The sequence below is a fragment of the Furipterus horrens genome, unplaced genomic scaffold (genome assembly GCF_987537825.1).
Source record: "Furipterus horrens unplaced genomic scaffold, mFurHor1.1.pri manual_scaffold_5, whole genome shotgun sequence".
Taxonomy (NCBI): Eukaryota; Metazoa; Chordata; class Mammalia; order Chiroptera; family Furipteridae; genus Furipterus; species Furipterus horrens.
The window spans coordinates 118,927,856-118,951,359 of record NW_028327175.1 but is presented as its reverse complement, the minus strand read 5'-3'; the positions used below and the strand labels follow the sequence as shown (position 1 = coordinate 118,951,359).

The 23,504-nt window shown below is 55.1% G+C and overlaps 1 protein-coding gene and 1 long non-coding RNA gene across 2 annotated transcripts; both read left to right on the top strand.

Annotated features, from left to right (window-relative positions):
- The first annotated feature begins 1,065 nt into the window (after positions 1-1,065).
- Positions 1,066-6,330, top strand: LOC150009515 (uncharacterized). The gene is made up of 3 exons (XR_016511365.1): positions 1,066-1,213; positions 3,586-3,640; positions 5,706-6,330. It is a non-coding gene; the product is annotated as an uncharacterized LOC150009515 (long non-coding RNA).
- A 3,886-nt stretch (positions 6,331-10,216) lies between these two features.
- On the top strand, positions 10,217-15,289 carry SOX8 (SRY-box transcription factor 8). The gene is made up of 3 exons (XM_090279185.1): positions 10,217-10,749; positions 11,984-12,213; positions 13,028-15,289. The coding sequence occupies exons 1-3, from the start codon at positions 10,328-10,330 to the stop codon at positions 13,765-13,767; spliced, it is 1,392 nt and encodes a 463-aa protein (XP_090135311.1). The 5' UTR covers positions 10,217-10,327; the 3' UTR covers positions 13,768-15,289.
- The last annotated feature ends 8,215 nt before the right edge of the window (positions 15,290-23,504 follow it).

Genomic DNA, 23,504 nt, shown 5'->3' with positions numbered 1-23,504 from the left:
CAGGCTGTTATTGCTTGCATGGGGTGTGTGTCCAGGTGCCTCGTAGGCGTCCCCTCCCTGACTTCTCATTTCTGATGTCCAAGGAGGATGCTGGGATGGAAGTCGTACAGCTGGTGAAGAAGAGAACAGGCCTTGAAATTTAGCCAGATCCTCCAGCTCAGGTCAGTAAAGCCTCTGTTAGGCAGGCAGAGCTTCTACAGGCTCTCAAGACTGGACCTCCAGCAATGAGGGAATGACCCAAGCAGAACCCCAGTGAGGACACCAGCAATTCTACATTATGAGGATAGAGCAGTCCAGGCACTGCTCAAGAGAGGTGGCTCCAAGAGGGTGGAATTGTAGGCATTCCTTATAGGAAAGAAGAGGAATGAAGGACAAAGTAGGAATTAGAGCCCCAGCGGTCATTGGGTAAACTGGGACACTTGGAAACAAATCTTGAGGTAGGTATGAATTTTTCCGATTCATTTGTCAGAGCTCTCTACATATTAAAAGATCCTGTTCCTTTTGTGTATATTGCAAATTTTTGTCCTGGGTTTTTTGTTTTTAAATTTTGTTCTTAGTGTTTTGACATATAACTTATCAATACTTGTATGATCAAATTATCAGTCTTTCTTGCTTGTTTAGTTGTATCTTCACCACCTGTAGTTTGAGCTCCATGAGGACAGGGACTGGCTCTGGACATAGGATCCCCCAAATCTAGGTCAGACCAGCAACTTCTGGAACCCCTCCCCAGCCCCCCAACTATAGTTGGAATAATAGCATGTATGTGCATCTTACAGTGTGTGTGTGTGGTTTTTTGTTTTTTCTTTTTTTTAGTTTCCTTTTCTTTCCTATGAAAAACCCTTCCTTTGGAACCCAACTTTGAAGTGGGACTTGTAAAAGATGCTGCAGTGAGCAGTGCAAACATCTTCCACATCCTGGTAAACCCCCAGCAGGGAAGCATGTGCCCGGAGGGCTCACAGCCTTGGGGATCAGAGGAACACTTAGCCCTGGCTCATGCCTTGCTCCCAAGTCCTTTCATGAGAACTCACAACTAGCACCCACCCCTTCCTGTTGTCCAGGCACAGCGCTTGGGATGGGCCAGCACAGCTGTTTAGGGAGAGCTGGGAGAATCCAGCGCATGCAGCCCACACCAGCGCAAGCTTTCCTGGATCCCTGTCTGGATGCAGGAACTGCTCAGGAGATAGAAGACGAGGAAGGACAGCTCTGCCATCAGGTGTGACCCTGGGTGCTGCTTTTCAGGTGGGGATGGTCCTCACAAATGGGCTCTTTGTCCTCAGGTCCCCTGGCTGGGGGCTGCATTGTTCTCCCCAGAGAAGTGCACAATGGGGCATTGTGCACAACAGAAAGGGCCCCTTGTCTGGCCTCCAGCTTGCTGGGCTCCAGGCTCCCTCTTTGGGTTTGCCCAAGGTGGGAGAGGCCATCAAAGAGGTCTGCTGGGAGCTCATGTTCTCGTGTTTCCTCCAGGGTCCTCCCTCCTGGGAGCTGACTGCAGAGGCCCAGTTCATCTGAGGGAGTGGACCCCACAGACAGGGCTTGGGTGGAGGATGAGCTGGCTAGCAGTTCAGGTCTTGCCCATTCAGCCTGAATTTAGTCAAAAGTGCACTGTTGTATTACGCAGCCATAAAAAGGTGTGAAATATTGACACATGCTACAACATATGGGGTGGGGTGGGGAGCAAAAAACACTGGAATTTATTTATTAAAAATTGTGTATTCTTACATGTTTAAACTTCAGTCACCTTCAAAGTACTCTCCATTTGATGCAAAACACCTACTGAGATGCTTTTTCCACTGCTCAAAACAGTTTCTGAACTCATCAATTTTTATGCCTTTTAGTGCTTCTGCCATTTTTTAAAGTATATTTTACTGATTATGCTGTTACAGTTGTCCCAACTTTTCCCCCTTCACTCCCCACCACCTGGCACACCCCCTTCCCTCTAGCAATCCCCCCTAGTTCAGGTCCATTTTTGTTTCACCTCTTCCACATGGGCAAAATGTTTCCCTTTGAGGCCTTTTTCGTGGGGGGTGGAGAGGGACAAAAAATGTTGCTTGGGGCAAGATTGAGTGACTAGGGAGGGTGAGGCATGAGGGTCATGAGTTTTGGGTCAAAAAGTGCTGAATACTCAGTGCAATGTGGGCAGGTGCACTTGTAAATCATTCATCATGAAGTGGGCAAACGCGTTGAGTCTTCAAAAAAAAAATTCACTGAAGCCAAACACAGCTTCTCACAACCTTAGTTGGTACAATAATACAGATGGGTTCCTAGAACACTCACTTGGTGGGGGAAGCCTATACAACAAGGAGCCCGCCCTCCAGACGATAATTCTGGTATTTTGGGGTCCCCTCCCCTCTAGATGAACCACAAAACCATCAGGCTAAGTGAGAAAAGCCAGACACACAAGGCCGCATGTTGAAATGTCCAGAATAAGCAAATTCACAAAGACAAAATAGATCCATGGTTCCTAGGAGCTGGGGGAGGGGGATGAAGAGTGACCTCTAATGGGTACAGGATTTCCTTGTGGGGTGATAAAAATGTTCTAGGACTAGGTAGAGGTGATGATTGCACAATATTGGGAATGTACTAAATGGCACTGAATTGTATACTTAAAAGTGCTTAATTTTATGCTGTGTGAATTTCACCTAAAAAAAAAAAAAATCCTTCAAAAAAATATGCCCCAGTGTTGTTTCAGAATCACCTAGAAGGCATAGCTTTTACCTGTCAGAATAGGTCATATCATTCATACCAAACTTACTTCTTCATCTATATTAGGGAGCACTGAACAGTTTTAGAATAATATTTAGGTGTGGGTGTGTCTTATGCCCCAAGAATGTGCTCTACTTAAAAACAAAGAAAACCTTTTCTGCTAACCATGATCCAGCCACGGTGCCCAGAGCCGGTGCTGGAGAGGCACCAGGATATTTTCCTCTCAGCCAACAGCTCACTGCCTGTGCCACAAGCACACTGGGGTCTCCACCAAGCAATGTCTCACAGGCACCAGGGGATTGAGGCACTCCTGAATCTAGAGTTTCAAGCAAAATATTGTATGAAAAAAAGTGAGGTGCTGAGATGAGGCCCAATTGCTTGGGACTGGTTACAGGAGGACCTGGGGCCAAGCCAGAGAGAAAGGCAATCAAAGGAAGAGAGGGAGCAAAAGGGGGGGCGGGGCATGCCTGAGAGAAGCTGTCAGGTCAAGCTTGAGGCTAGTGTTGTGCAGACCCACAAACAAGCTGGAACCCTTAGGTGGGCCCAACTTCTTGACAGGCCCATCCACAGCTCCTTCAGCTCGGCCTCCTGAGCCCGAGGGCTGGCGGCATGCCCGGCAGCTGAGGGACGACTTCAGGGAGGAATGAGTCCTGTGTCAGCACCTCATCCAGCTGTCCCCAGGCACCCTGGCCTGGCAGCCCCTGCCGCATCAGGGCATTTGTCCCTGACGTGCATTTGCAGCTGTCTCTGGCACCCCTGAGAACCCAGCTTGGGCCAGAATCTAATCGTGCACCCTTCATTTACCCTAATTTTTCATGTCTTGACATGTTGATGGGAAGGGCAGGACCCACTGGCACTAACATCTGTCACTTTCTTCTGCAGGGATGATCAGTTTGGGCCCATCCCACCATGACTGTACGGTGGCCAAAACTCCCTGGTAAGGCTGGCAGGTGCGGGTGAGGGTGGGCAAGCAGGTGCTGGGCCATTTGCTGGTTGCTCTGGAACTGTGACTCACTCACAGACGGCTGTTCTGCTTGCTCCCCCAGCTCTTCTGCCGAGACCCTCAGCTGCAGCCCCTGAGCACTCCTGTGCCTGCACCCCAGAAGGAGATGTGGCGCTGTGCGGCCCATCAGACTGGGGAGCCATGATTGCTAGGCAGAGTAGAAAGCAGAACATCCCAGGGCAGTTCCATTCTCTGGTTGTAGAGCTCTGTGGGGGAAAAGAATGTGTAAATTTTTTTTTTCTCTTAGAATCACATTCTGAACTGGAAGAAGTCTTGGAAATTGCCTAGGCCAGTGGTCACTAACAAGAGGCCTGTGGGCTGAATCTGCCCAGAGAGATGTATCAGTTATTGATTGCCACAATAATGCCATGTAATGAACAGTCCCCAAAATCACAAGTCCTTGAGTCGGCCAGCAGTGCTATTCATCCAGTCTGGGCTCAGGCATGCATCTGTGGTCAGCTGAGGTCTGGTGGCCCTGGCTGGCCAATGGGATGACTAGGGCCTCTCTTCAGCCATCCACAGGCCCCACTATTCCTTACAGCCTCACCCACAGCAGCATCCACATTCTCTCCCTGCCTGGCTCCTGATGGCCCTTGAGTCCAAGACCCCCGATTTGGCCCAAGCCTCTTATTTCACAGTGGGGGAAGGGAGCTGAGGTGGAACTTGTGCCCAACGCCATCCATCATCAGGTTTTCCCTTCCTGTGACCCTCCCCCAGTGATTAAAGCACACAATCCATTTCTGGAAAGAGTGGGCGGCCTTCCTGTTACATGTTCTCCTTGAAGGCATGCCCAGATGGGCCCATCCGCAGGAGATGATAATGAGTTCACAAGCATGGAAAATACAATAAACACCAGGTGTTGGGTACTGCATGCCTGGCATTCTACATACATCAACCCACAGAGGCCCAGTGGTGCCCCTCAGGACAGGCACCCTAGACTCCTCTACTGCCCACAGTGATCTCTTAACTTGTCCAAAGTCAAAGGGCCACAGAGGACAATGGCAGGTCCCTTGATCTTAAACGCCGTCCTTTCCAGAATCCCAATGCCTTCTTGGGAAAGTCTACAACTCCCTTCTACCCCTTGCCACACCTCAAGGGCAGTTGGTAGCCCCAAATGACAAACCACTCTGTAGTACCTCATTTTACACTTCATTTAGAATGCCTTGCCACCATGAGCTTCTGTAGGGCAGGCCCTGTGGGTCATCACCCTCTGTCCTGGCCCCAGTGCAGGCCTGGCATGGTGTAGAAGCCCCAGCAGTGGTTGCAGAAAAAGCTACAGAATAGAAAACACACCCTCCAGGATTTCATGTCCTAGCCCCACATGGTGGCTTCGTGAGGGGTTTTTTGGACATCTTGAACAAGAAGTCTCAATCTGAAAGTTGAGCTTAGAAGGATGAGCACAGCTCTCAGCACCCATTTGGGTTCAGAACACTGATTTTCTAGAGCTGACTTTGACATCCTCACTGCCCTCCTGCATGTGAGCTGAGAAAGCCTCTCCTAGCCCTTGTGACTTTTCAGAGCTCAGTGCCCAGAAGACAGGAGCTTGGTGCATAGGACTGGTGCAAAGGGGATGGTGAAGGTCAGGGGTCTGGGGGTGAGGGCCCAGAATGAGAGTGTCCAGAGGAGTGAGGATCTCTAATGAGGCTGGAATCTGGGGGTCCTGGGAAGTGAGTGTTCAAAATAGGGCTCGGATCCAGGGTAGCCAGGGCTCAGAATGAACGTGGAGTCTGAGGTCCAGGGAAGTGAGGGCCTGGGGTAGGGCTGGAGTCCAGAGATCCAGGAATCTGGTGTCATGTAGAGCTTATGGGATGGAAATGTCCAGGGGAAAGCATAGTCTGATCCTGAGTCTCTAACACCTCAGCAGACTCAGTTTACTTAGTAGAAGATGCTACCCGTGTCTGGCCTCAACCTCTGGTGCCCTCTTTACCCAGGAGGGCTAAGTGTTGAGACCCCCCAGAAGCCTATCTGAGGATTTTTTTTTTTTTTTTTTGGACTACAGGAACACCCTCTGCTTGCTGTCAAAGAGATGCTGAACTGAGATCCAAAGGCTGCTAGTGGGGTCAGCGCCCACAACCTGGGAAGAGATGGATTGGCACAGCTGGGGACTCAGCGGCTTCTAGCAGTGAGTGAGTGGAGGCCAGAGCTGAGACCAAGTTGTTCCTGACACATCGGGACATCTACATGACACCAGGCAACCACAATGGGGCTCATGTCCCATGCGTGGGACCAGCGCCCATCACAGACTGGCCCTGAATAACCTGGTCCTGTAGGCAGAGAGGGGAGAAATCCTGGCATGATGTTCCCGTGTCCTCTGAAAGCATGCAAGGGTGAGTAACAGACACGGCCAGCTCCCAAATGGATATCTGCCCAACCAAAGGGCCAGTTTCGAGCCCAAACCAGAACTTCCACACCAGCTGGCAAACTAAGACAAACAGGGGTTTAGCAAAAAGCTTGGCCCAGAGTCCTCAGTCTGTTACTGGGGGACACTGGACTCCTGGCACCACTGTGAGGCCTTCTCCTCTCTTTCTGGAGACACAGTGAAGCAAGATGAGGCTGCCATGACGGAGCTGTTGCTCAGAGCCACCTGTCCACCTCTGTGCTGGATGTTTGGTTTCTGCAGACCAGGCAGGAATTAAAAGCACCAATTAATCACTGAGGCCAAGCCAGGGTTTCCAGGATGTGATACCAACCTCCTCAGGTTGGGCCGCAGACACAGGAGACATGCTGGCATTAGGACTCATGGGCCCACATAGCCTGCTCCCAACACCAGTCTTTTAGAGACTGTAAAAACTAAGGACATCATCTCCCTGACTGTCCAAGACCAGGGCCAGGCAGAGGATGGGCAGAGAAATGCAAGGAGTGACAACAAGGTGCCCTCCTCCATGATGGCATTTAGCCCTCAACAGCCTCTTCCTTCCCACTCAGCCTTTCCAGTGCCCAGCATAGTTAGGCTTCCTAAGCTGGCCACCCTAGAAGGGTTTGGGGGTCTCTGTGCCTGGAAGAGGTTTCCTAGAGCTCTCCAGGTCAAGACTGACCAGGTCTCAGGTCTTGTATGCATGGGAGTGGGGGGCTTCAAGCCAACACCTCCTTCTTTGTAAGTGCCCTGAGACCTCTGTCAGGGGGTATGGGTACATCAGCTTTCCCATGCCCCAGAGCTGACAGTCCAGACTGCGCCAATTGGATCACAAAGCCCTGTAGATGAAGGTAAGGTCATGTGGACTGGGGCAGACGGGAGCAGGAAGGAAAAGCTGAGAGGAGGGGAGCTCAAGAGGTGGGCTGAGAGGGGGTTCCAAGACTTGTCTCTCAAGTTTTAATTCACCATGGCCTCAATGTTCTCAGATACCCTGTGCTTTCTGCTGCCTCAGGGCCTTTGCACATGCCTCCACTGCCACCCTGGGAGTGCTCTTTCCTCTCTCTCTTAGAGATCAGAAGCTTCAGGTCTCAGCTTAATTGTCACCTTCTCAAAGCCACCTTCCTGGATCCTCACTCCATGTGGTGAGTGTCTCAGTCCCTTGGTGTGTCTACTCTTAGACCTCTCCTCAACTCCAGCATCTTCCAAATGGGAACTATGCAGTGTGGTTCCGTAGTGTGCTGCCCAGAAAAACCCCGGAACAAGGCATGGTTTCATCTATACCAGCAAACACACGAACTAAGTGCAACCAGCTCCTTCTCTGAAGGCCATGTCCATTCAGGGCGCACCTAGTGGTTGAAGACATGAACCATCATCAGCACTAATGGAGGATGAGGCTGGGAAGTACAAGGTGAGTTTAGAGGCTTCAAGATGGCTTGGGCTCCAGCCCATGTGTCAGCAGCCCATCCTGTATGGAGGCTGCACCCGGAATGCTGCCTCTTGGAAGTGCATGCATTTGCTTTCAAAGGCTTGGGCCAAGCTCTGGAGGGGAGCTACCCATCCTGTTGGAGTGGCATGCACATATACAACAGAAGCTCCCCATCAGTCCTGGAGCGGTCAGTACAGTCTGGTAGGGCCTAGGACCACACATGCTACATCGCTGTGACCTAGCACAGGACTCCCTCAGCTCAGCCTCTTCTGCTCCAAGGTCCCAGAAGTCAACTGTCTGTGTCTCAGGGATCCGGTCATGGCTGTGTGGTACCCCTCGTGGGTTGGTAGGGAGCAGGGAGAGGCTGCCTTGTCCAGTATACTCAGTGCAACCTGTGCCTCATTTTCCTGAGAGAAGAGAGATTTTGAAAACCCAAACCTGGTGTCAGAAGGCACACTGGGCACAGGAAGGGGATGGGAGCTGCTCCCACGAGTAGGACAACTTGGACCATGTCTGTCATCTGTGCCCCCTACCCTTAAATCCTGCTTTCACTTGCAAGGGTCCTGTGATACCCCCAGGCAGCCCCCACTGGGGCCTTCCCTCAGCGTCCTCAGGTTGCAGAGTGGGGAACGGGAGTGGAAGGCAGTTCCTCTAAAGGGGAGCCACTGCAGACCATCAGGGAAGGGTGTTTCTTGGCAGGTGACCAGCAAAAGGAGGCAGGAGGGGAGGCAAGAGGACAGGCCACTCTGTAGGTCAGCTCTCTGCCACCACGTGGGGGCCTCCCAACACTCTGTGCACTTTAAACAACAAGCGCTTTCCCCCTACCCCCTTTCCCTAAGGTGAAGAGTGGGGCTCACTGACCCCTGGCAAGCCGGTTAGTCCATGAACAGACAAGAGGCCTTCCAGTCACCCGCAGGTGGCGGGAGACCCGGGCCGGCACATTTCAGATGCAAGGGAATGCAAGGCTGCCGGAACCCGGGGCAGACTCCTTGAGGCAAGGACCTCCTCCCTAGCTGGGCAGTCAGAACAGTCGGATCCATCAGGACCGACCGGCTCTAAGTTCTATCTCCCCTCTAAGTGCGGTATCTCCGTTTCTAAGGAATTAATGGCCCCGGGCAGTGGTGGACCAGTTAGGGGCACGGTGCTGTGCCGGGGTGGGGGTAGGAGGCGCGTTCTGCACGTAAGAGGTGTATTGTCCTCCCCGGGGTTGGTAAAGGTGTGGCGGGGAGGCTTCGCCACCACCCGCTGACTTTCAATTTGGAGTTTTCTGGTGACAGGCCAGCCTCTTCTGTTGCCAGAGAAAGGGCGTCGTCACTCCTGTTCCAATGGCTAGTCGCTCAGACGTCCGTGACTCGGCGGGAGGTGCGTAGCTGGGGAGCCCGGCGCCCTTTCTTAGGGTCACCCGGGACTCGCTGGCCACAAGTTCGGAGACACCCGTAACCAAGTCGGCAGCCCGAGGCCCGGGGTTGGGGGTTGTTGTATGGCGAGGCTCTACTCGGCCGATCACCTTCCGGCGGGTTTGGAGAAAAAAATCCGTGCCGCCTTCGGGGACCGCCCGGCCCAAGGCCAAGTCGCGGGGGCGGCCTCGAAGCCTTGGCCTGACGCTTGCCTCCGGGGAAGCGTCCCTTCCCCGACCCCACCGCCCCACCTCCCGAAAACGGCACACCCCGCCCACCTTCTCTCCTTCGAGGGCTCGCCCACCTCCTCCACTCCAGGAGCCCCGAGCGGCCTCCACCTCCACCGGACCACCCAGGACCGCCCCGCAGAACTGCATCCCGGTCCCCACCTCCGGGGTCACGCCCGGAAGGCCCTGGGCCCCCGCGTCCGGCCACGCCATCCGCCGGGCGGCCCCAGGGACTCAACGGCTAGGGTCAGCCCAAGTCTCCCCCAGCGCTCCCGCCCCCGACGACTGCCCTGGCTTCTAGGACCGCGCCTCCGCCACTTTCCAAGCTCGTCCCCGGATGGGACAAGGCACCAGGGATCACCCCGCTCCGAGCCGTGACTCCTAGGTTTGCGTTACTTGAACTTGCGCAGCGCGCAGGCTCGAGACGCGCTGGAGGCTCTCTAGCAAGTCTCGCCTGCCGTGTGGGTGGTGAGCTCCGGCTTTGAGGCCAGTAGGCCGAGTCCACCCTCCCCTGGGCTGAAGGCTGGCAGTAGTTGACCCCGGCGCCTCTGGGTTGCAGGCGAGACGTCAAGGCTCTAGACAGGCTGGTGGGGGAGGCTCTTGAGGATCTGCCTACTTGCGGAGCTGGCTGCCCAAGGCTGGGTGACTGGACGGGGGCCGGATGCACAGGGGCCGCCACTCGCCTGCTGAAGAAGCAGGGAGGAGAGCCACTGTCCCCATTTCAGACCCCCTTTTCCTTCTGGCCCCTCCTGGAAGGGAGGCCCGCGGCCTTGGGGGGCGATTCGGCTAGCTGGCGCACCGCTAGGGCTCCGGTCCTCGGCTGCAGGGCGCACCAGACCCCACGTGGTGCAGCGCCGGGCGGGGCGCCCGGGGTCGCAGCGGGAATCCCAGCGCTTTCTTTAAGGTGGGGGGGAAGGGCGGGGGCGGCAAAACTCCGCCCCCGGGGGCAGCCGGCTGCGCGGGCTGGCCAATGGGGAACAGGGAGGAGGGCGGAGCCTCGCTATCGCAGCTTAAAGAAACTTGTTGCGGGTCCCTCCGCGGGACGGTGGTTCGGCGGCAGAAGCGACAGCAGGGAGAGTGGGGGTGGCGGCGGCGGCGACAACGACGACGAAGGTCGGGCCACAGCACGGTGGCCTCGGGTCCCAGAGCGGCCACATCGCGGCCAGGCATCCGACCCGGTACGCATCTCCGGTGCTCGCCCCTCCGCGTGCGGCCCAGATGCTGGATATGACGGAGACCCGTACCCAGCCGCCTTGCAGCCCGTCTGGCACAGCCAGCTCCATGTCGCACGTGGAGGACTCGGACTCGGACTCGCCGCCGTCGCCTTCGGGTTCCGAGGGCCTGGGCCGCGCGGCGGGCACGGGGGGCAATGGCCCGAGCGACTCAGCCGAGGCGGCAGACGAACGCTTTCCAGCCTGCATTCGCGACGCCGTGTCGCAGGTGCTCAAGGGCTACGACTGGAGCCTGGTGCCCATGCCGGTGCGCGGCGGCGGCGGCGGCGCGCTCAAGGCCAAGCCGCACGTGAAGCGGCCCATGAATGCCTTCATGGTGTGGGCACAGGCGGCACGCCGTAAGCTGGCCGACCAGTACCCACACCTGCACAACGCCGAGCTCAGCAAGACGCTGGGCAAGCTGTGGCGGTGAGTGTCCCCAGTCTGGGGGGCGGGAGCTGCGCGTGAGTACTGGGGTGGTTGGGGGTCGGGGCGGTGGCGCTATGCCTGGTCTCGGCCCTGCTCCCAATGACTGTTCCCAGGGTGAGCCCTAGTGGAAAAACACCCTTTGGCCAGCAGGGACCAGGCGCGGGCCCTCCGGGTGTGGACCCACAGAGGGCAGCAGGAGGAGTGTGCCACCCTTACCACATTCCTGGGACCTGGAATAGGAAGAGCCCCGCCGAAGGTGGTGGCTGGCATGCAGAGTTGAGGGCCCCAGCTGTAAGTGGCCTCAGAGCCTGGAAGCCTAGTTATCCCCCAGGAAAGGTTGTCTCTTGTCTGGGAGCAGGACACAGCAGTAGGCAGCATGCTGCTGTCTGGAGGTGGTGCTCCTTGGAAAGGGCAGAGGGAGGGTCTGCTCCATTGGCACCTTCCCCACGCAGCTGCACACTTTGACGTAGTGAAGCTGGTGGTTTTCTGCCAAAAGTTGGACAGCAGCAATGAAAAAGTTGCCGCTTACCCCACCAAACGCTCTCTACTTGGGTTTAAAATGGACAGCTCTGGGTTCAGGGCACTGGTACACTGTTTCCTGATTCTTACCTCATGAGTGGGCTCTCGAAGCTTGCATGTTCATCTTCTGTGCTACTACTTCTGTCCGTCTGGGACACCGTGGACCTATGCCTCTGTGCCCCAATGCCCTGTCCCACAGGCACTTAGAAGCAAACTTTTGGAAGAGTCTGAGGGACCAGTGTGTGTTCTGAGTCTCATTGAGAACCACTGGATTTTGCCAGTGTTTCTGGAGGTTTGGGAAGACCCAGCAGTCCGAGGAGTCCCACATTGGTTCCCAGCAAGCTCACTTTGACTATAGTGTATTCTTGGCTGGGTCCTGCTCTCCTCCTCTGCCTGCCTTAGAAAGGCCACAAAGGCGGCAAACACAGGCTGGGCTGGGGGAGTCAGAGGAGGAAAAAGGAGACAGAGATATGGGTCTTGTTACTGCTCCTTTTTTGACTCTAACAAGCACCCAGACCTCACCAACTGGGCACCATCTCTCAGAGAGGGGGAGCACTCCCCACTGAGGTGCAGGTGCACTCAGGCTTTTCTGGTCAAGGTCATCCTGGTCCCCTTCTTGGACCTCACCTGGGGCATGGTCCAGCTCCTGAGCAGCATGGACACTGGTGCTGGCCCGGACACCCTTACCATCCTGATTGTGCCCTTGGCTCGGCAGCTTGCTGAGTGAGAGTGAGAAGCGCCCCTTCGTGGAGGAGGCAGAGCGGCTGCGGGTTCAGCACAAGAAGGACCACCCAGATTACAAGTACCAGCCACGCCGGAGGAAGAGTGTGAAGACAGGCCAGAGCGACTCGGACTCGGGTGCCGAGCTGGGCCACCACCCCAGTGGTGCCATGTACAAGACTGACGCGGGCCTTGTTGATGCACATCACCATGGTGACCACACAGGTTGGCTTCTGGGGCCCCCAATGTCTGAGAATCCCCATTGGGAGAAGTTGGGGTTCTGGTCATGGCAGAGATGAAGAGTGGGGGAGGGAATGGGGGCTCACTCTCAGGTCAGGCACCCACGAGAGGACCAAACCTTCCCTAGGTATCCCCCCAAAGCTCTCAAAGCCCCGAGTGGCAGCCGCTTCTGATGCACACTCTGGGTGGGGAGAATACCCTGTTTAGCCCTTCTGAGCCTGAGGGTCTCACAGCTTTGCTTGGTTGGCGCCCTGTGACGTGAGGTTTTCTGTCCTACCCAAAGGTATCTCTGCCTCCCAGGATTTTTCGTTGGTTCTGACCCAGGACTCACTCCTGCTGTTGACATGGTGGCCAGTAGCCCAGCTTCAGGATCTGACTGACTGGGGTGCAGTCCTGGCCCCCAAGAAGTCTCGGTTAAGCTGGCTAAAGCCATCAAACAGGCTTTGTGTGGATTGTGTTGCTGTCATGGGCATAGGGCTGGGTGCTCCTTGAGCGCTTCCTAAACATGGTTATCTGTTCTTTCTCCACTGTGGTTTTCACACTGGGGCCTCCTTGGCCCTGGGTCTTCACATAGAACAGTGCTTAACGGAATTTTCTCAGCCAAGGAGTGAGGTCTGGGTCTGGCTTTGCTGGAATTTCTGGGAAATGTACAAGAACAAAAAGCTGTTGATTCCTACCTGTGGCTGTTAGCCGGCTGGTTTTCCTCCTGTGTGCATGTCGCCAGCCTGCCGGCACTGCCAGCCCCACCCCCAACCCCCACAGAAAGGGCATTTATTCCTGAAATGTGCTCTGACCCTAGGGCAAACCCATGGGCCACCCACCCCACCCACCACCCCCAAGACGGACCTGCACCAAGGGGGCAAGCAAGAGCTAAAGCTGGAAGGCCGCCGCCTGGTGGACAGCGGGCGCCAGAACATCGACTTCAGCAATGTGGACATATCAGAGCTGAGCAGTGAGGTTATCGGCAACATGGACACCTTCGATGTCCACGAGTTTGACCAGTACCTGCCCCTCAATGGCCACTCGGCCGTGCCCACAGAGCCGGGCCAGCCTTCCACCTCTGGCTCCTATGGGGGTGCCTCCTACTCACACTCTGCGTCAGTGGGCATTGGGGCATCCCCCGTGTGGGCACACAAGGGAGCCCCCTCAGCCTCTGCGTCACCCACTGAAGCAGGTCCCCCTCGGCCGCACATCAAGACCGAGCAGCTGAGCCCTGGCCACTATGGCGACCAGTCACACAGCTCTCCAGGCCGTGCTGACTACGGCTCCTACAGCGCCCAAGCCAATGTCACCACAGCCTCCTCTGCTGCAGCTGCCAGCTCCTTCACCAGCTCACAGTGTGACTACACCGACCTGCAGGCCCCCAACTACTACAGCCCTTACACTGGCTACCCATCTAGCCTCTACCAGTATCCCTACTTCCACTCTTCCCGCCGGCCCTATACTTCGCCCCTGCTCAGCAGCCTCTCTGTGCCGCCTGCCCACAGCCCCTCCAGTAACTGGGACCAGCCCGTGTATACCACCCTGACCAGACCCTGAGGGTGCCGTGGTCGAGTGGAGGGGGCTGGCAAGGGCAGAGGAAAACCTTTATCGGCAAAGACAGCCTCTGAGGTCTCCCTGGAGCTGTTGGCCAGCAAGGTGAGAAGAGGCAGCAGTGTGTGCTGGCTCCATCAAGTGCCTGCTGATGTGTGCAGGAAACCAACCAATCCCCTTTGCTTCCAGATCCCCAAACTTCCATCAGTGGACAAAGCCTTCTTTTCCTCCTCCTCTCTCTCTTTGTGGTGACTGGCAACTTCAAAACAAAGGATGGCCATTGGGTCCCTTTTCTGCACAGACACCGGCACCTTGGTTTTGCAGCACAGTGGATGCAAAATGGAGCCACAATACAAAGGACAAAAGGAGAGAAGGGGCACAATGTCTCCAGGACACCTGAGTTCTGAGGTCCCAGCCTGCCTCAGCACCAAAAACTCCCAGAACCAGTGGTGACATTCCTGCAGCAAGGGGGCACATCCACAGCCATGGTGGGCATGCGTTTGTAGGAGCCGTTTGGCAGGGATGCATCCACAGGAGCACCTTGGCGGGCGGGGATGGGTCTGCAGGAGCATCTCTTGGGACCAGCTTGTTAGCTCTGAGGTGTGTTCCTTGTAGTGATTAACACTTCTCTCTTCTATTTTTTTAATTTTTATTTTTGAAGCTTACATGTATTTGATTTGTTTTGAAAGCTGTTAAAGTGTATTTATGTTCTGTATTATTTTATCTTTAATTAATGAAGTAATTTGTGCAGAGAGTAGAATTTAAGATAAAATGGACGCCTAGGAGTTGGAGACTTGGGCCGGGAGGCAGGTGGGGTTGGGCCCCTTGATCTGGACATTTTGGAGCCCGGCTGCTGGGAGGTATCAGGGAAGGGCTGAACTCTAGGCTTCCAGGAGGCAGCTGGACTATGAGGGAGAAGGAATTTGCCTTGGAGCGTCTTTTTTCAGGTTGGGGTGCTCCTGGCATCAGGTAGTAACTTGAGGTTTAGAAGCAGAGACATCATTGAAGTTCATCCCTGCCCACAGCTGTGCTAAGTAGTAGAGATGGGAATTTCCTGGGATGTGGTGGCTTCAGAAACACATTAATCTTGGCTCTTAGGAACCAGTCGCCACCTCCAAGCTGTGAAACTAAAACCTTCACTAAGTGTTTTTAGATTCTTCGTTTTAGACAAATAATATCTGACTTACCTGTACTGCTTTCGCTGTATGCTGAGCTATATGATAACTGCCAATTTCACGGAAACTTGTGCCTTTAAACTTTGTAAATTTAAATACATTGGAGAAGTTGCTTCTTTTTACTTTTTCTACTTTACCTACTTTTTTCTAGAAAAGCCTTTTTTGCATATCTTTCTGGGGGTGGGGGGCTGGGAACTTCAACAAACTCATTTTTATGCAGTCTATTTTTCTGTGTTGAGTTTGGACCTTTGCTCCCACTTACCTGCTGTGTTTCACTACTTTCTGACCAAGCAATGCTAACTTTTGTATAGATCGATTTGATAAAATTAAAAAAAAAGAATGCTTTCTACCTATGGGGGCTGCATTGTGTTTGTTGCTTTCCCTAAGTCTGGGGTTTGTAGGGCTCCAAGGCCCGGGGTCCCACTTCGAAGGGGTTTGGCCAAGGCAGGAGTGCAACTCTTCGAGCCCCAGAGAACATGGGCAATCAGAACCCCCCAGGCCCACTGAGACCCCCACTGAAGGTGGAGACCCAACTCCATCCTAGGGGTGGGGGGTGGCCAGACCACCCTCCCTCTTGGGCACTGTATCTGAATTTGAACATGACAGATCTCAAAAACCTCCAGGAAGCCAGCAATGGATCTTCCTTCCTGGGGGGCCTCCTCAGTACGCAAAACAGGTCCAGATGGGCCAGACTCGGAGGCTGTGGTTTCCTCCCAGGCAAATCCCAGAGCGGGTTTCTGGGTGGCTGACGGCATTTTTCGGGCGCTGGCTCAGGGCCAGGCTAGGAGCGGGATAAAAGCCGCCCTGCAGGAGCTGAGCAGGGTTGTCTGGTTGGCAGAAAGTGTTTCTAGGGAGAAATGGTTGTGGGAGTGACAGCAAGCAAGGGACAGCCTCACCCCCTGGCTGGGCCTCCCTGGCACACGTGGCTGGTTCAGGGGCCTCTCAGGTCTGGGGATAAGAGAGGGAGTTTATGCTTCTCATGAGAACCCAGATACATGAGGCAGCTGCCTCTGCAATTTTAATTGGGTGGCCCAGGTAGGGGCACATTTGCCCCATCCCCTTGCCTTCCTAGACGCCTGTGTGGCTGCAGTCCAGGACACATCCTTGCCCCATGCTGGGGAGTCATGTCTGCGGACTGCTAAGAGTAGTGTTTGGGAAGAGCTGGTTGGATTTATGAGGGTTGGTGCAGTCCAGGGTGTGCCAAACCTCTGGGGCAAGGTGGGGTATGAGTGGGGGCTACAGAAAGCCAAGCTCATAGACTCCCTTGACTTTCACAGCCCTCTGCCTGCATGGACCTGGCCCAGCCCATCCTGTGTCCAGCCAAGGGCTGTCCAGGTCCATATGGCCCTCAGAACTCTTCTATTGATACCCCAAACTCTGGAATCCTGGCATCCAGTTCACTGATAGGGTGAACAAGGCAGCCTCTTGGCTGGTCCCAGTTTGCTCAGGCCTTGCCAGGCTCCCAAGGGCTGGACATTTTGCAGTTTTGTTTGGACTTGGCGGGGCTCCTGCGTATTAACTCCCAGGGGCCTGGCCCTCCTCCCCACCAACCTACCCTACTGTAAAAGAAGCTTCATGGCACTAGATCCTAATGGGTTTCCTACCTCTGAGCTCATTAAGCTTCAGGGAGAGGAAGGACAGTTATCACTATCGTGGGGAGACCATATTTCTCCCTGGGCAGAGGGCATGAAGACGATATGCCCTGCACCTTTTCCCTGCCCGTTCCAGGCCTCCCTCCTCTCTCTGGAGGCCCCTCTAAACATTCTTAGGCACTGAAGGGCCCTGGAGTTGTGGGGTCTCCATCTTCCACAGTGATGCTCTGAGGAGGTAGTGCAGGTGGACACCCTGGGGGTCAGGACTGCTAAAAGAAAAGTTGGGGGGGTGTTTCAGGAGCTCCTGGCTGATGACATTATGCACAAAGCCAGTCTTGGCCTTGCCTTGCCCAAAGTCCAAGGTGGTGTTTGTCCAAGCTCGTGCAGAGCCCTGCTATCACCGAGAGCAGCCTATCCTTGGGATGGGTTAGCAGGAAAGTTCCTCATTTTTTATTTCCTCATCCAGAAAATACCACGTTGCCTCTGGTCTCAGCTGAAGAGAATGCCCTGTTCAATGAGAAAGGGGAAACGGCGTTTATGATACAGCCCTGCTCTGACAGACTAGAAAAGCCCCTTCTGGTCCCGGGCACAATAGCTCTTCCTGGGCCGATATCGACTTTCAGGACTGGATTTTCTGTTTAGATGTGAATTCATGGCCAGTGTGTCTGTCAGCTTGGGGGAGGGCCTGTGGCCTCCAAGCAGCTGCCTGGGAGAGGCCCTTGGCCCCCACTCACCAGGCCTGACCCAGGGGTCAGATATGGTACACACACAACCTCCTTCGACTTCAGGCCACATTTAGGAGCCCAGGATGGGTGTCACAGACTTGGGTCCTGGCCTGGTGTCTGGACCCCAATGTTTCCTCCCCAGGGTCTGGCCTAGGGGATCTTTGTGGACCCTGTCTCTGGCTGACCAGATCTACAGGGGCTGCTGACCATCAGGGCTGGGAAATGTGTTTCCCAGTAGTGACAAGACAGCCACCAGACACTAGACAAGCCCCCGTGACCTGTGTGAACAACCTCCTTGGACTCATTCCACCAGGCTTCACAGAAAACCTTTGTCAACCGGGACCCAGTCTCAGGGCCATGGAATCAGCTTTGCCAAATCCCCCACTCCCACTGGAGGACCTCATAGATCCCAAGACAAGGAGATGCGGCTGTCCCCACCAGGTACTTGGGCCGAGTCATTCCAAGGGACTGTAGATGCAGGATGCCCCTAGACACAGCCCCAGACCCAGGACCCTGCTACCTGTAGCCTACTTCATAGCCCTCACCCATCCTGAGGCCATGACGGCAGAGCTGGACAATCAGGTGAGGGGGTTACACCTCCTGACCCCCTGTAGCTCCTGACCCGGATGTGCTTGGGAGCCGCAGGGACCCACCTGGTCCCTGTTGCTCCTGGAACCCCTACATTTCCAGTTGTCAGGGAAAGGGAGGAACATCATTTCCCTGCCTGCATTTTGGAGGCTTTGTGTCTTAATGCCTCCTGCTTCCTGTCTCACCCTGGCAGAAGCTTGCTCACTTTTGAGGTCTCCTGTATCCTGGAGGGAGCAGGTCCGCAGATGGTATCTTCCCAGAATGGGGCGATGGGGGCCCTTGGACTCACTAGGGGCTACAGAAGCCTTCAAAGGAGGAATGTTGGGGAGGAAAGGGGCAAAAAGGGGAAATGCCCTGGGGCTTGGGCCCCACCTTCACATGAGGACCATCCTGGAGCGGAGAGGGCATGGGCCTGGCGCTGAGGGGTGTAGTGACTTTTGTTTCATCCAACTGTCTTTGGGGAACCTGGCTTTCCTCTGGGAGCTTGGTTTTCCCACCTGTAAGATGGAAATGTCCCCCACCCCGGTGTCGGGGGGGGGGGATCAATGAGATTAGGACCTGCTGTGACAGAGCACTTTGCACTGATGCCTGAGAGTGACTATTGGTAGTATTATTCATTACTACTTCCAATCACATGATGCTTCTTTTTGCTCATTTGCAAAAGAGGGTGGGTTTGCTAGTAAGAAAATTAAGTAAAAGTGAAACAGACAGAGAATGTACATTTGAATAAAGGCTGGGGGCCTCCACGCCACATCTCCCATCTCTGCCTCTGGGACTGGATCCTCCTACTGCACTGAGATGGCCTCCAGGCCTCCCCACTGGAAGGCTGATTGAGCCAGTGGTCAGAAACTCTGCCATTTGTCACTATACCTCTCTGTACCTCAGTTTCCCTGAGGATTAACCAGGCATGGCTGAGGCCAACACATAGACACACGTGACAGGCACCTTCCTGCTCCATCCTGCTGGCAGACTTGTCCCTGGACTCCTAGGGATTTCACTCCTCTCCCCTTTCTCTCCCAGCCTCACAGCTTGTCCCCTCTCAGCCTGGCCCTGGAATGGCTGGTGCATGGGGTCAGGTAGCCTCCCCTGCCCAGGCTAGGCTGTTCCCTGCGGGGTCCTATGTGTGCGTGGCAGAAGCCCTCTTTGTACCTCCCAGCTCTCTCTAGCCCCTATCTTCTCCAGAGGGCTGGGGCCACAACCTGGGCTCCTCCTGCTGCGGCTGCCATGGGAGACATTTCATGAGGCCTTTCCATGAGGCTCCCTAACCAGTTCAGGTCAGGGTTTTCCCTGAACACCAGCAGCTGTAGGATCCCCACTCATCCGCTCCCCAGAGGCTGAGGTGGATTGGCACCCCAAGCCGGGACCCTGCAAAGGGTTAAGGGGTGCGAGGCCTGGCAGGGCAGAGCAGCCAGGCTGGTACCAGGCCAACAATTCTAGGGAAGGCGCTGCATTTTAATGAATCATTATTGCCGGGAGGCCTTTGTCTTTCTTTATCCGGTGCACAATAAAAGAATTAATTAGACAGAAAATGGCAGGGCAAGGAACTGACAAGTCATTAAGGGCTGCTGAATGACCGATGAGATGCACGCTGGGGTGGATTTCAGCTCCAGAATGATAATGGCTGGCTGGTGCTTTGTATGCGCAACCAGCGGCCTCTGTGCAGGCATTGTGGGCACTGACACTGTGGCCAGCCAGAGCGGAGCAGCGCCAGCCTCGCTTTCCAAAGGCAAAGCGGGCAGTGGACTAGCCCAGCAAAACCGGGGTATTAATTTTTGTGTGCAGACAATGGCAGTAAATATTTAGATGCAGAGGGACTTTGGGTAAGGGTTCCGACCCCTGGACTCCAGTTTCCAGCTCATGGGACAGAGGCCAGCAGCAGGAGTGCCCCCCACACTGTGAGAAGCAGAAGATGGGGAAGGGGAGGGGAGGAGTGGAAGAGAAGGTGGAGAGAGATTAGGAGAGAGATTGAGAAGAGAGGAAAGAAGGGATAGGAGACGAGGGGAGAAAAAAAGAAAGAAAGGGGGACAGTAGGGGAGGAGAGAGGCAGAGACGGGAGGGAAGAGAAGTGGAGAGGAGCTTTGAAGACTTAGAAGGAACTCCGCAGAGCCTGGCCCTACCCTCCTCAGCTTCTGCTGTCATGGTTATTTAGATTTCACCAGGAAAAAGTGCCACCCACAGATCCGTTTCTCCCACTCAGAGGAATCGAACTCCTCTGGGGAGAGCAAGATCAGAGAGCCCGTGAATTGGGCGTACATAGTGGGGCCCCCTACCCACAGCTTCTGGACAGTGGGAGGCTCAGCCTGCCCCATCCCTATGACCACGCAGCCCTCTGGGGGCTGGATTTGAAAACTGCCTGGAGCCCCTGGCTCCCTGGTTTCCCGCAGCTTTGAGACATGTCCATTTTCTTCTGTGGGTGTTGTCTCAGGAATGGGGGGGGGGTATTGTCAAACCCAAGGCAGGTTGGCAGAGGAGTCTCCCCTGCCCTGGGCGTGTCAACCAGTCAATCATCGACTCTTTCCGGGTTGGATGTTGAGGGACAGGTGACACTGCCACTGGGACGCCTTGCAGAGCCTGTTCCAGGACATGAACCTAGTGAGTGGCAAGGCCGTGTCCCAAGCATTGCTCCTGAGCCCCTGAGCCCCTCACGGGGACTGGGCTGCTCTGTGTAGAGGATGGCCCCTCATACAGACAGAGGGCAAGTTCTGTGTGCCCCCAACCCCCCGGCAAGGAGGAGGCTCCACCTGAAGTCAGGGATGCATGGAAAAGAGACCACACCTGTTTCCAAATAACAATGGTCCTGTCAGGTGGCAGGGCATCCAGACACCATGGGGAAGTCCTGTCAGTGCTTTTTCAACTTGCCATCTGATAGCTGTGTGAGCATGTGTGTGAGTGTGTGTGTGTGTGTGTGTGTGTGTGTGTGTGTGTTCCCTCTCAAAAACATGTGTGAGACTAAAGCCGGCCTGGACATGCTGGGTATTACTCCTGAAGATTGGGACCTCCTCTCCCTTCTCCCTCACGTCCTGGGGTCACTCATGTCCTCTGAGGAGCTTGTTCACTAAATGGGGAGCAGGGGACATAGGTGGATAAAGGGTCTGAGTGACCCTGGCTCTGGAAACCTGAGGTTTCCACTTTTTCCCAGATAGGGAGAGGGGTGTCATGTCAGGGGAAAAGTCCACTCTGAGACGTGGTGCCTAGTGTCTGGGAACTTGGGCCCCCTGGGGTGCATGGATATGGACAAGTTACTGGCCTCTCTGTCTCAGTGGTCCATCTGTGGAATGGGGAGAACATGCCCATCTCCCCAGGAATGGTGTCAGGGTCGCAGATGCATGTGGGCAGGTGCTTAGCTCAGGATTTGGACGCCAAGCCTGGCATGAGACCTGCCACCATGACGGCCAGCCCTGTGGGAGTTGTAGGGATTCCAGGCCACCTGAGCAGGAAGTGCTGGCTGGAGTATTTCCTTCCATGGGCAGCATCCCCAGCCCCACTGCAGGCAAGTGGATGTCACAGGCCCAGCCAGCCGGGGGAAATAGGGTTCTCATCGTTTCAAGAATGCAAGCAGTGTCGGGAGTTAGCAGACATTGTTGAACGCTGTCGCTGGAGGAAGACAAGCTGGGGCTGCTGGAAGGTGGGCATCCTGCTCTCATCTGGCAGGAAAGTAATTTTCTTGCAGATCAGGGATGCAGCCAGCTTGGTGTCTTTGGAGAGGAGATAAATCACATCTCAATTTGCAATGGGGTCTGGCTCCTGCCTCCCATTCAGCACACCCCAGTTTGAGATGGGTGGCTGACTCTCTTCTAGAGGTTGCCCATCACTTGTTCCTCCCTTTTGTGAGCTAATTCCACAGGGTTCGTGGGTGGCAGGGTGGCAGATCCAGAGTACGGGTATGTCTGCTCCCTTTTGCAGAATAGTCCCAGCGGAGGCTCATTTGCATGAAGCCCCCAGAGAGTCCTCAAGAATAGTCCTCCTTTATTCTGAGTCCCTGAAGCTCAAGTCTGCAAAATGCACTATGCAGCCACCCAAGCTTGGCCCCCTGATGCAGTGTCAGGAGGATGGAGGGCCCCCAGCTAGAGGCAACTTCCATGGTTCCTGCTGGTCATCCACCCCTGCCTGGCACATCAGGCGAGGCTTAGACTCAGCTTGCCAATCTGGGAAATGGGTACCTGGGGGCTGTCTGCCTGGGGCCTTCAGAGGAGCTAGGGAACCAACCCAGAAGGAGATGGCAGCTTTTCCAGGGTGTGATCAGGTTTCTCCTTTCAAATGAGGTTTGGGCTTCAAGGAGCCTGATTACCAGGATTAAAATGGCAGATACTGCATGCAGCCATGGGATGGAGAAGGCAGAGTGATGAGTGTTGGGCCATGTTCTGAGGCTGGGGTGACTCCTGGAGAAGACGTCATGAAATGGTGGACATGTGCACGCAATGGCCCTGCTAGCACCCCAGAAGTTCTGCCCTTTAGAGGCACACACAGTAGGCTCTGAACTCTGGAGCTCTGAGGGATTCGGGGGTTCACCCTGGGGGACGTTTGGGGCTTCTTGCAGCAGTTGGAAACAACGTGCTACCAGATATGGGTACTGGTTTTTGGGTGGGCGTTGAGCTGGACTGAGCCTGTGAGCAGAAGGGCACTGTGTGTGCAAATGGCTGGTTCTCAAAGGAGGCACCCCTGGGAGGAGCTGGTGCCTATGGGAGAGTAGGTAGAGGAGATGGTGGGGAGGGAGAATACTAACAAGGTGGGGGGTGGGGGACCCAAGATGGTCAGGGCAGCACTCAGCTCTCTGCGCCCAAGACTGAGAAGAAAGACAAAAGGAAAGAAGGATGACACCAGCTGGCCTGGGCCGGAGCAAGCCGGTACAGCACTTGCTATTTCCCATGAGACCAGATGGGGCTGGAATGGGTCATCTGTTTGTCTCTAGTACGGGGAGGATGGAGAGCAGGCCCCATCAGACTTTCCTGAAGGTTGCTGTTGTAAAGGGACATCTCTCTTGGTGTCCACTGCCTCATGTCCTGGGGAGTCCTCAATCCCAAACATGCCTCCCTAGCCTCTCACTGTCAGATCATATTCCACCTCCTCTGAGAAGCCTTCCTGGACTCCCTGAAACCCAGGCTACCATTGGCAATGCCCACAATGGGTGGGACCATGTGAGTCCTAGTCGTCTCAGTCCACATACTGTGAACCCCTAGAGGACCACAGCAGGCTCACTATGGTCATTGTTTAGCACCTCATGCCAGGGGCATGGATCTGCCCATCAGCAGCTGTGATAGGCTAACTGGCTTCAAGCAACAGAAGGGTGAATGGGAACTTTGGGACAGAATCTGGGGGCGGGGGCACTCAATTGTACCCTAGCCCAGGCCCCTAGGCTGAGCACAGGGCACTTGCCAAGGCCCCATGTGATATCTCTCAGATTCCCTACCAGTTGGGGCCTCCCTGATTCTGCCCATGGGGAACTGAGGCCTCCAGGGTTACAAGGCACCAGAGACTGTGAGGCCTCTTGAGCTGTTCTCCAGCCAATGGGGGACGGGCTGGGAGGTGTGCAGACCTTTAGGGACCTCCAGGAGCAGGAGGCCCTTTTCCCTATGACCCCAGACCCTGGAGGCTGGCAAGTGCTCCTGGGACTTTTGAGATCCTGGTCTAAGAGAGTCAGAAGGAGCCCCCGAGGGACTGCTTGC